This window comes from Chiloscyllium plagiosum, unplaced genomic scaffold, assembly GCF_037043375.1.
Source record: "Chiloscyllium plagiosum isolate Xiang-an unplaced genomic scaffold, Cpla_swu_hap1 HiC_scaffold_12, whole genome shotgun sequence".
Taxonomy (NCBI): Eukaryota; Metazoa; Chordata; class Chondrichthyes; order Orectolobiformes; family Hemiscylliidae; genus Chiloscyllium; species Chiloscyllium plagiosum.
Window position 1 is genome coordinate 554,840 of NW_028270150.1, and position 12,609 is coordinate 567,448.

General features: G+C 47.8%; 1 protein-coding gene across 1 annotated transcript in view; it reads right to left on the reverse strand.

Annotated features, from left to right (window-relative positions):
• Positions 1-4,612, reverse strand: part of LOC148148468 (microtubule-actin cross-linking factor 1, isoforms 6/7-like) — a 44,899-nt gene extending 40,287 nt beyond the window's left edge. Inside the window, exons 1-2 of the mRNA XM_087993183.1 lie at positions 4,044-4,612; positions 1,370-1,536 (exon numbers count right to left, since the gene is read on the reverse strand). Coding sequence (XP_087849309.1) covers positions 1,370-1,536; positions 4,044-4,170 — 294 coding nt within the window. The 5' untranslated portion in view covers positions 4,171-4,612. The remainder of the gene's footprint in view (positions 1-1,369; positions 1,537-4,043) is intronic.
• Positions 4,613-12,609: the final 7,997 nt, after the last annotated feature.

Consider the following 12,609-nt stretch of genomic DNA (forward strand, 5'->3'; position numbering starts at 1 on the left):
TCTTCACTACAGCTCATCATATCCCACATCCTTCAAGAATTCCATTCCCTTTTCCCAGTTCTTTGGCAACGTTGTATCTGTTTGGATGTTACCACCTTCCAGAACAGTGCTACTGACATGCCTTCCTTCTCCGTGACCATGGTTTCCTGCCCACTATGGTTGACAGTTCCCTCAACTGCATCTGACCAATTACCTGTGCTTCCGCCCTTGCCCCTTCCCATCATGCACAGCAGCATGATCAGGTCCCCCTTGTCTTCTCTCTCCATCCCACCAGCCTCCACATTCAAAGAATCATTTTCCACCATTTCAGACAACTCCAGCAGAATGCCCCCACCAAACACATCTTCCCCTCAGACCCTCGGCTGCATTTCGGAGGGATCATTCCCTCTGGGACACCCTATTCCATTTATCAACCACCAACTCCAGCCCCTTTCCCACCGCACCTTCCCATGTAACCGCAGAAGGTGCAACTCCTGCCCTTCCCCCCCCCTCCCTGCTCACCACCCAAGGGCTGAAGCAGCCTTTCCGGATCAAGCAGCATTTCCCCAGACCCCCTCCGATCTTGTGGATTATATCCACTGCACCCAATGTGGCCGACTCTACATCAGAGAAAACAAACACAGACTGGGTGACCGCTTTGTAGATCACCTCCGGTCTGTGCACAAACATGACCCTGACCTTCCCTTAGCTGGTTATTTTAACACAGCGTCCTGCTCACATGACCACTGTCCTCAGTGTGCTGCAGTGTTCCAGTGAATCCCAGCACGAACTGGAGGAACAGTGTCTCATTTCAGGTTAGGCAGCTCACAGCTTTCGGGATTTAATATTGAGTTAAAACATTTCAGATTGTGAGCCCACTCCCACTCCTTCCCTTTCTTTTAGTTTTACTTATTACATTCTCTGTCACCACCTCACCCTGCAACTCCCACCCCAGTGGAAGTGGCTGCTGTTTCCAGTCTGGCAGTTAGACACACCATTGTTCTGTCTTTCTCATATTCCAATCACTTAATCTGAATTATTTACCCCCTTTCCCCACCCTGCAGCACTCCAACTGTACCTCCCCAAATATAGTATAAATATTGCTTCTCCACACTTCACCAGCTCTGATGAGGAGTCATCTAGACTCAGAACATTAGCTTGTTCTCTCTCCATGGATGCTATCAGACCCGTTGTGACCTACAGCACATTTTAGTTTCAGTCCAGGTTCCAACATCTGCAGTAATTTGCAGTTTAAAAAAAAAATATCCGGCTGTTTGGAACTTGGCCACAAATCAGCCAAAGTATTCCTCAAGTACTGAACAATTGTGAGGGATGGTGTGCCCCCTTGTGCTCTGTATTTGGACCTCGCTTCAAGGTAAACTGTACTCACCTCATAAAGTCTCTGGACTTTCTCTTGTAGTCGGGTCTGTCTGTCTAATGCTCGTGTCCATAACTGCTCCCACTTTCCCAGGAGATGGGCAACCAAAGGGCTCCTGGCATCTGAGGAGTCAGTGCTTTGAGGAAGGTGGGGTTGAGATCTCCAACAGTGACCCTCCCCTGGAACAAAACAGAACAGCACATCAAAAACACACCTTAACATGAGCAGGTTAAGTGTCATCGCCAACACCCCTCCAATGGAACAGAATGACAACGACCTCCTCACCTGAGTGAATATGAATGGGTGGGGGAACGGAAGGCAACAGCAGAGTGGTGCTGTCAACAGAGCATTCACTGAGAAACCCAGAGTAATGGTGTTGTTGACAGAGAGTACCAGCCCAGCATGTTCCCTCTAGGGTGATGGGAAGGAGTAACAAGCCGAGAGAACAATGGCTATCCAGAGAGATTCAGGATAAAATGAAAAGGAAAAGAGAGGCTTTTAGCAGGTACAAGGGGAATAAATCAGCAGAAGCATTCATGGATTAAAAAACGCGCAGGGTGAAGCTGAAGAAAATAACTAGGAAAGGGAAAAGGGGATATGAGAAATCTCTGGCTGACTAAATCCCAAGATAGTCTGTAAGTATGTCAATGGGAAAAGGATTACCTGGCAAGAGTACGGCCCATTAGGGATCAGCAGGGTAATGTGTGAGTGGGGTAGAGCCCATTAGGGACCAGAGGGTAATCATGTGGGTGGAGTGGGGCCCATTAGGGACTAGCAGGATCATCTGTGAGTGGGTTGAGACTGTAGTCCTGGAAAAGCACGGCAGGTCAGGCAGCATCTGAGGAGCAGGAGAATCGATGTTTCGGGCATAAGCACTTCATCAGGAAAGGCTAATGCCCAAAATGTCAATTCTCCTGCTCCTTGGATGCTGCCTGACCAGCTGTGCTTTTCCAGCATCTGCAGTCCTCACTTTCTCCTAATCGGTGGGTGGAGCCAGAGGACATTCGGAGAGTGTTGAACCAATGTTTTATATCCATCTTCACCCAAGAAAATGACAATGGACAAATCATCAGGTTTGGATGGTGTGTCCCAGACTGCTGTGGGAGGCAAGGGGATAGATTACAGGGACACTGACCCGTATTGTTAATGTCTCTCTGTCCACAGGGGAGGCGCCAGAAGACTGGAGAACGTTAAGGTGGTTCCTATATTTAAGAAGGATTGTAGAGATAAGCCAAAGAACTACAGACCAGTTAGCATCTGTTGGAGAAACTTCTGAAGTATAGCGTCTATCTTCACTTGGAGAGGGAAGGCTTGATCAGTGATAGTCAGGACTGCTTTGTCAGAGGGAGGTCGTACTTAACAAATCTGAATGGATTTCTGAAGTGGTGGCCAGGTATCTAGATGAGGTTAGTTGATGTAGTTCACATGAATTCCAGCAAAGCCTCTAACAAGGTCTCACATGGAATTTATCAAGTAGATAAATGCACATGGGATACAGTCCATCAGGTTTAATGGAAGGCACTAGCTTTTGGAGCACTGCTCCTTCATCAGGTGGCTGTGGAGAATAAGATTGTAGGACACCATCCACTTCTCCATAACCACCTGATGAAGGAGCGCAGTGCTCCGAAAGCTAGTGCCTCCCATTAAACCTGTTGGACTATAATCTGGTGTTGTGTGATTTTCAACTTTTACATCCCCAGTCCAATACCGGCATCTCCAAATCTTGGGATACAGGGTCATTGATAAAGTGGATTCACAATTGGCTCAGTTGTTAGGAGCCAGAGGGCGATTACCGTAGGCTGCTTTAGTGGCTGGAAGCCGATGTCCAAGAGTCTGTGCTGGGTCACCTGTTATTCATTATTTATATAAATGACATGGCTGGCTGCGTGGGGGTTGGATTAGTAAATTTGCAGATTACGTAAAGATTGGTCAGGTGGTTAAAATGAGGTTGATGTTTTGAGCTACAAGAAGATATAAACAGGGTGGTCAATGGGCAGCTAAGTGGCAGATGTGAAACGTGGGAGGTGATACTCTTTAGAAGAAGTAATTTGATCAGAAAGTATTCAATGAATGACATGGCACTAGGAAGTTCTGTTGAACAAGGGAACCTTGGTGTGTTTGCACAAAGATCTCTGAAGGCAGAACGGCATGTTAATCAGGTGGTGAAAAAGTCACATGGGACACTTTCCTTTATCAATGGAGGCATAGATTAATAAAGTAGGGAAGTCATGTTGGAGTTGTATAGAACTATGGTGAGATCACAGCTGGAATACTGTGAACGGTTCTAGATGCTATGTTACAGCAAGGATCTGATTACACTGGAGGGGGTGCAGAGGAGCTTCACCAGGATGCTGCAGGAGATTTGTGAGGAGAGAGCATTTAAGTTATGAGGAATGGTTGGATAGGCTTGGGTTGTTTCTGAGTAGAGCAGACTGAGGAATGATCTGATTGAGGTGCATAAGGTTATGAGGGGCATGTGCAGAGTGGATAAGGAGCAGCTGTTCCCCTTAATTGAAAGGTCAGCCACAAGGGGACCCAGGTTCAGGGTGAGGTACAGGAGGTTTAGGGGATGTGAGGAAAACATTATTTAATATTGTCAGTGATGTACACATCCCAATGAAGTAATTAGAAACTTGGAAACCCAGCCTTGATCATGAATGAATATGGCATTTCTCAGGACCCTTACCAGGTGAGGAAAGCTGTTGAAAAACCTGACTGTGATCGTCCAGATTGTGGGAAGTGGGTTTCTTTTTTCTCTCGATTTCTGTTTTCTTTCTCATCAATTCATCCAATAAAACCTGCAAGAACAGCATCAGTGACAGGTTATCACCAACAGTAAGCTGGAAACAGGTCCCAGGGGAGCATTCAGTTCATGGTGACATGTTTTGGAATATTACTTGTACTTTTGAGAAATTTCACTAAAGATCCTTAGTCAGCACCTTCAAAACTCATCATTCCTCATTGTCAATTAGGATCTGTAATTTCCTCTGTAAATGACTCAATGACGATTTCTGTTGATGTTAGGATCATTAAACCTTTTTGTTATAACAAACTAATCAAAACAGCCAGACTTCCCCGACCACTCGCATTCATGACAGCCCATAAACTGACAGCCATGCTCAGACAACAACTCACCGGGAAAAAGGACCCGATACCCACCATGTGCACGACTAACGTAATTTACAGGATTCCATGCAAAGACTGCACAAAACACAATATAGGGTAAACAGGCAGACAACTAACAGTCCACTTCCATGAACACCAACTAGCCACTAAATGCCATGACCAGATGCTCCTATTGTCATACACACAGATGACAGGGACCACAAATTCGAGTGGGACAGCACAATAATCACAGCACAAGCCAGAAAGAGAATAGCCAGAGAATTCCTAGAAGCTTAGCACTCAACCACGGACTCAATCAACAAGCACATTGACCTAGACGCAGTATACCAGTCACTACTACAAACAACCGAAAGCAGCAGAAACAGACCCAAATAAATTCCAGAAGACTCAGTACAGCCGCGCTTCACAGGAGGCTCCAAAGCCCTGAAGATGTCACCTAGACAGGGGTTAAAAATGTCTGCAAATGAACTTCCCAGGTCAGCGAACATCTCCACAACCATGACAACCGGCACCCTTTACGTAAACCTTCAACTAATCAAAAGATTTGCATCTCTCTGTAGTTTCACACGAACTGCTTCCTTGATATGTTACAATCATGATGTGGCCAGAAGAAACCAAACAAGTCTGAGTTGATTATATTTAACAAATAGCCTGTGTTACAAAGGTAGAATTGACAGTGAAAGAACAGATTTCCATCTCCAAGCATGTCCAGGTCGTCTGGAGGAAGAGAAGTGTCATCCATTAGAGATGGAATTATTCATGTGACTTAAAGAAGCAGAGAGCTGTGAAAGTTTTAAAATAATTTGTTTGCAGTTTTGTTTGAGTCATCCCAAATCCTGTCATATCACCTACAGAAATACTTATTCAGGGTGGAGTCTTGAGGAGATGGTTCGTTTTCTTAAGAAGTATCAAACATCTGTATGTCTTTGCTCACACGATCAAGCAGTTCAGTGTAGACTTCATCAAAGAGCAGCTGGGCATTTTCTTTACTTTGAGGTCAGAGAAACCTATAGTGGTTCCCAAAGAGCCTTGTGGAAGACAGCAGTTACTCTAGAGGGAGTTGTACAGAAACTGTGGGAGCAGACTGGGAGAAACATAAGACTTCAGAAGGAATATCTCTTAGCCAAAAGCTAATAAAATCTTCATGAAATATGCAACTCCAGTAATAGCTGGAGTGCAAAGGAGAAATAAAGTACCAGAGGACAATTGAATCATCCTTTACAATGTTGTAAAATAAGGGAACTGTAGTGAGGGTAGGGTGGGACATGGATGTGGAAATACTGAACTGAGATAACAGAAGTCTTTATGAACTACAGTGATGCTGTGTTTAATTTTCCTTTACAATTACAACAATTGTTTTTATTTAAAGACATGAAATCTTGTGGCTTAGTTTTATCAATCGATGGGTGTTTCAATTTCTTCTATAGGAGTGATTGGCCACATTAGGATGGTAACATACAAAGGAAGGAATTCCTAAAAAACTGTCGACATGTATAGTAATAGTTATTGAATCATTTACAGAGAAATAATGGATCCCAACTTGCTGAGGATTCTTAAATAGGTGGCAAGGAATATAGTGATGAAGACACAAAGAATCTGCAAAGGGGATGTAGATCAGTGAAGGAGTGAACAAAAACTTGCAGGTAGATGCAAAGTAGGAAAGTCTGAAGTCGTTCATTTCTTTGGAAGAATCAATTTAAATGGAGCAAGACACCAAAACAAAAAGTGCAGTTTGGAGGACATTGAGTGATCCTGTGCATGAAACACAAAATGTTAATATCCAGGTGCAGCAAGTAGTTAAGGTGGCAAATCGAGGTTTGTCCTTTCTTGCTTGGGGGTTGAAATTGTACAGGCATTGGAGAGGCTGTGTATGGAGTTGGGGGGGGGGGGGACATGAGAAGTCATTGGCAGATAGGATCAAGGAAAGCCCGAAAGCTTTCTCTAGGTATATCAGGAATAAACTAGAGTAAGATTAGGGCTAGTCAAGGACAGCAGTGGGAAGTTCTGCATGGAGTCTGAGGAGATATGGGAAGTGCTAAATGAATATTTTTCATCAGTATGCACACAGGAAAAAGACAATGTTTTCGAGGAGAATACTGAGATGCATCTATTAGACTAGACAGAATTGAAGTCCATAAGGAGGAGGTGTTAGCAATTCTGGAAAGTGTAAAAATAGATAAGTCACCTGGGGTCAAGTTTTGCACCTTCTCTAGTAGGTACATCCACATACTGAATCAGAAAATTGTCTTGTACACACTTAACAAATTCCTCTCCATCTAAATCTTTAACACTATGGCAGTCCCAGTCAATGTTTGGAAAATTAAAATCCCCTACAATAGAGTAGTTATGGTAGGGGATTTTAACTTTCCAAACATCGACTGGGACTGCCATAGTGTTAAAGATTTAGATAGAGAGGAATTTCTTAAGTGCATACAAGACAATTTTCTGATTCAGTATGTGGATGTACCTACTAGAGAAGATGCAAAACTTGACCTACGTTTGGGAAATAAGGCAGGGCAGGTGACTGAGGTGTCAGTGGGGGAGCACTTTGGGGCCAGCAACCATAATTCTATAAGTTTTAAAATAGTGATGGAAAAGGATAGACCAGATCTAAAAGTTGAAGTTCTAAATTGGCGAAAGGCCAATTTTGATGATATCAGGCAAGAACTTTTGAAAGCTGATTGGGGGGCAGATGTTTGCAGGTAAAGTGACAGCTAGAAAATAGGAAGCCTTCAGAAATGAGATAACGAGAATCCAGAGAAAGTATATTCCTGTCAGGGTGAAAGGGGAGGCTGGTAGGTACAGGGAATGCTGGATGACTAAAGAAATTGAGGGTTTGGTTAAGAAAAAGAAGGAAGCATATGTCAGGTATAGACAGGATAGATCGAGTGACTCCTTAGAAGAGTATAAAGGCAGTAGGAGTATACTTATGAGGGAAATCAGGAGGGCAAAACGGGGACATGACTGTATTTGGCAAATACAGTTAAGGAGAATCCGAAGGGTTTTTACAAATATATTAAGGAGAAAAGGGTAACTATGGAGAGAATAGGGCCCCTCAAAGATCAGCAAGGCGGCCTTTGTGTGGAGCCACAGAAAATGGGGGAGATTCTAAATGAATATTTTACATCAGTATTTACTGTGGAAAAAGATATGGAAGATATAGACTGTTGGGAAATAGATGGTGACATCTTGCAAAATGTCCAGATTACAGAGGAGGAAGTGCTGGATGTCTTGAAACGGTTAAAGGTGGATAAATCCCCAGGACCTGATCAGGTGCACCCGAGAACTCTGTGGGAAGCTAGAGAAGTGATTGCTGGGCCTCTTGCTGAGATATTTGTATCATCGATAGTCACAGGTGAGGTGCCGGAAGACTAGAGGTTGGCAAATGTGGTGCCACTGTTTAAGAAGGGCGGTAAAGACAAGCCAGGGAACTATAGACCAGTAAGCCTGACGTCGGCGGTGGGCAAGTTGTTGGAAGGAATCCTGAAGGACAGGATGTACATGTATTTGGAAAGGCAAGGACTGATTCGGGATAGTCAACATGGCTTTGTGCGTGGGAAATCATGTCACACAAACTTGACTGAGTTTTTTGAAAAAGTAACAAAGAAGATTGATGAGGGCAGAGCAGTAGATGTGATCTATATGGACTTCAGTAAGGTGTTCGAAAAGGTTCCCCATGGGAAACTGATTAGCAAGGTTAGATCTCATGGAATACAGGGAGAACTAGCCACTTGGATACAGAACTGGCTCAAAGGTAGAAGGCAGACAGTAGTGATGGAGGGTTGTTTTTCAGACTGGAGGCCTGTGACCAGTGGAGTGCCACAAGGATCGGTGCTGGGCCCTCTAATTTTGTCATTTACATAAATGATTTGGATGAGAGCATAAGAGGTACAGTTAGTAAGTTTGCAGATGACACCAAAATTGGAGGTGTAGTGGACAGCGAAGAGGGTTACCTCAGATTACAACAGGATCTGGACCAGATGGGCCAATGGGCTGAGAAGTGGCAGATGGAGTTTAATTCAGATAAATGCGAGGTGCTGCATTTTGGGAAAGCAAATTTTAGCAGGACTTATACACTTAATGGTAAGGTCCTAGGGAGTGCTGCTGAACAAAGAGACCTTGGAGTGCAGGTTCACAGCTCCTTGAAAGTGGAATCGCAGGTAGATAGGATAGTGAAGAAGGCGTTTGGTATGCTTTCGTTTATTGGTCAGAGTATTGAGCACAGGAGTTGGGAGGTCATGTTGCGGCTATACAGGACATTGGTTAGGCCACTGTTGGAATATTGCGTGCAATTCTGGTCTCCTTCCTATCGGAAAGATGTTGTGAAACTTGAAAGGGTTCAGAAAAGATTTACAAGGATTTTGCCAGGGTTGGAGGATCTGAGCTACAGGGAGAGGCTGAACAGGCTGGGGCTGTTTTCCCTGGAGCGTTGGAGGCTGAAGGGTGACCTTATAGAGGTTTACAAAATTATGAGGGGCATGAATAGGATAAATAGGCAAAGTCTTTTCCCAGGGGTCAGGGAGTCCAGAACTAGAGGGCATAGGTTTAGGGTGAGAGGGGAAAGATATAAAAGAGACATAAGGGGCAACTTTTTCACGCAGAGGGTGGTACGTGTATGGAATGAGCTGCCAGAGGATGTGGTGGAGGCTGGTACAATTGCAACATTTAAGAGGCATTTGGATGGGTATATGAATAGGAAGGGTTTGGAGGGATATGGGCCGGGTGCTGGCAGGTGGGACTAGATTGGGTTGGAATATCTGGTCGGCATGGATGGGTTGGACCGAAGGGTCTGTTTCCGTGCTGTACATCTCTATGGCTCTATGGCAAATGGGATTTATCCTCGGATTCTCTGGGAAACCAGGGAGGAGATTGCCGAGCCTTTGGCTTTGATCTTTATGTCGTCATTGTCTACAGGAATAGTACCAGAAGACTGGAGGATAGCAAATGTGGTTCCCCTGTTCAAGATGGGGAGTAGAGACAATCCTGGGAATTATAGTCCAGTGAGCCTTATTTCGGTTGTGGGTAAGGTGTTGGAAAGGATTATAAGAGAGAGGATTTATAATAAACTAGAAATGAATAAGTTGATTCGGACTAGTCAGCACAGTTTTGTGAAGGGTAGGTCGTGCCTCACAAACCTTATTGAGTTCTTTGAGAAGGTGACCAAACTGGTAGATGAGGGTAAAGCGATTGATGTGGTGTATATGGATTTCAGTTAGAGAGAAGAAGGTTGAAAAGTGATTCACTAGAGACATAAGATAATCAGAGGATTAGACAGGGTGGACAGTGACAGCTCTTTTCCTTTGATGGTGATGGCTAGCACAAGGTGACATAGCTTTAAATTGAGGGGTGATAGACATAGGGCAGATGTCAGAGGTAGTTTCTTTACTCAGAGAGTAGTAGGGGCGTGGGACACACTGCCTGCAGCAGTAGTAGACTCGCCAACTTTAAGGGCATTTAAATGGTCATTGGATAAATATATGAATGATGATGAAATAGTGGAGGTGAGATGGACTTCAGGTCGGTACCTCAGGTTGGCACAACATCGTGGGCCAAATGGCCTGTACTGCCCTGTATTGTTCTGTGTTCTATTGTGCTGTGGAACAGGGCTTTTTTTTTTATTAGATTACTTACAGTGTGGAAACAGGCCCTTCGGCCCAACAAGCCCACACCGACCCGCCAAAGCGCAACCCACCCAGACCCATTCCCCTACATTTACCCCTTCACCTAACACTACGGGCAATTTAGCCTGGCCAATTCACCTGACCTGCACATTTTTGGACTGTGGGAGGAAACTGGAGCACCCGGAGGAAACGCAGAACACGGGGAGAATGTGCAAACTCCACACGGAGAGTCGCCAGAGGCGGGAATTGAACCCGGGTCTCTGGCGTTGTGAGGCAGCAGTGCTAACCACTGTGCCACCGTGCCGCCCACGGTGAGGACTGTGTTGTTAGATCTCCTCAGGGCAAGGGGCTCCATGCTGCAGGTGGGGCTTCACACAAAGCTCCTCCCGCAACCCTGCCCACCCACCCCCCCCCCACCACACACCCCCACCCATGGGGACTCCATCACGGGGACTGTATTCACACGGAGTGGGGTGGGTGGGCGAAGCTCAGTGTGCAGGAGCCCCATCAGGTGTTGACTAAGGCAGGCAGCTCAGTTTGGGGGAGCTAACATGTGATGGGGTTCTGTGTCAGGTGCTGATGATGTTGAATAGGGGGATGTGCCCTCAGTGGGTGCTGTGTTAATGGGATGGGGGGGGAGGGGGGTGACCTCACTGAGTGCTGGGTTAATGGGGGGTGGGGTCCTCACTGAGTGCTGGGTTAATGGGGTGGGGGGGGGGTGTCCTCATTGAGTGCTGGGTTAATGGGGGTGGGGAGGGTGTCCTCATTGAGTGCTTGGTTAATGGGGGTGGGGGGGAGGGGGGGTGTCCTCACTGAGTGCTGGGTTAATGGGGGTGGGGGGAGGGGGGGGTGTCCTCACTGAGTGTTGGGTTAATGGGGGTGGGTGGGTGTCCTCACTGAGTGCTGGGTTAATGGGGGGGGGGGGAGTCCTCACTGAGTGCTGGGTTAATGGGGGGGGGCCTCACTGAGTGCTGGGTTAATGGGGGGGGGGATGTCCTCACTGAGAGCTGGGTTAATGGGGGGGGGTGTCCTCACTGAGTGCTGGGTTAATGGGGGGGGAGGTCCTCACTGAGTGCTGGCCTCACTGAGTGCTGGCCTCACTGAGTGCTGGGTTAATGGTGGGGGGGTGTCCTCACCGAGTGCTGGGTTAATGGGGTGGGGGGTAGGGGGGGTGTCCTCACTGAGTGCTGGGTTAATGGGGGTGGGGGTTAGGGGGAGTGTCCTCACTGAGTGCTGGGTTAATGGGGGGGTGTCCTCACTGAGTGCTGGGTTAATGGGGGTGGGGGGGAGGGGGGTGGTCCTCATTGAGGGCTGGGTTAATGGGGTGGGGGTGAGGGGGGGTGTCCCCACTGAGTGCTGGGTTAATGGGGTGGGGGGGTGTCCTCATTGAGTGCTGGGTTAATGGGGGTGGGGTGAGGGGGGGGGTGTCCTCACTGAGTGCTGGGTTAATGGGGGTGGGGGGAGAGGAGGGGGGGGTGTCCTCACTGAGTGCTTGGTTAATGGGGGTGGGGGGGAGGGGGGGTGTCCTCACTGAGTGCTGGGTTAATGGGGGTGGGGGGAGGGGGGTGTCCTCACTGAGTGCTGGGTTAATGGGGGGAGGGGGAGGAGGGGTGTCCTCACTGAGTGCTGGGTTAATGGGGGGTGGGGTCCTCACTGAGTGCTGGGTGGGGGGGGGTGTCCTCACTGAGTGCTGGGTTAATGGGGGGGGGTGTCCTCACTGAGTGCTGGGTTAATGGGGGGGGGGGTGTCCTCACTGAGTGCTGGGTTAATGGGGGTGGGGGGTGTCCTCACTGAGTGCTGGGCTAATGGAGGGGGGGTGTCCTCACTGAGTGCTGGGTTAATGGGCGGGGTGTCCTCACTGAGTGCTGGGTGAGGGGGGGGTTGTCCTCACTGAGTGCTGGGTTAATAGGGGTGGGGGTTGTCCTCACTGAGTGCTGGGTGGGGGGGGGTGTCCTCACTGAGTGCTGGGTTAATGGGGGGGGGTGTCCTCACTGAGTGCTGGGTTAATGGGGGTGGGGGGTGTCCTCACTGAGTGCTGGGCTAATGGAGGGGGGGGTGTCCTCACTGAGTGCTGGGTTAATGGGCGGGGTGTCCTCACTGAGTGCTGGGTGAGGGGGGTGGGGGGTGTCCTCACTGAGTGCTGGGTTAATAGGGGTGGGGGTTGTCCTCACTGAGTGCTGGGTTAATGGGGGGGGGGTGTCCTCACTGAGTGCTGGGTTAATGGGGGGGTCCTCACTGAGTGCTGGTTAATGGGGGTGGGGGGTGTCCTCACTGAGTGCTGGGTTAATGGGGTGGGGGGGGTCCTCACTGAGTGCTGGGTTAATGGGGGTGGGGGGTGCCCTCACTGAGTGCTGGATTAATGGTGGTGGGGGGTGTCCTCACTGAGTGCTGGGTTAATGGGGGTGGGGGGTGTCCTCACTGAGTGCTGGGTTAATGGGGTGGGGGGGGTCCTCACTGAGTGCTGGGTTAATGGGGTTGGGGGTGCCCTCACTGAGTGCTGGGTTA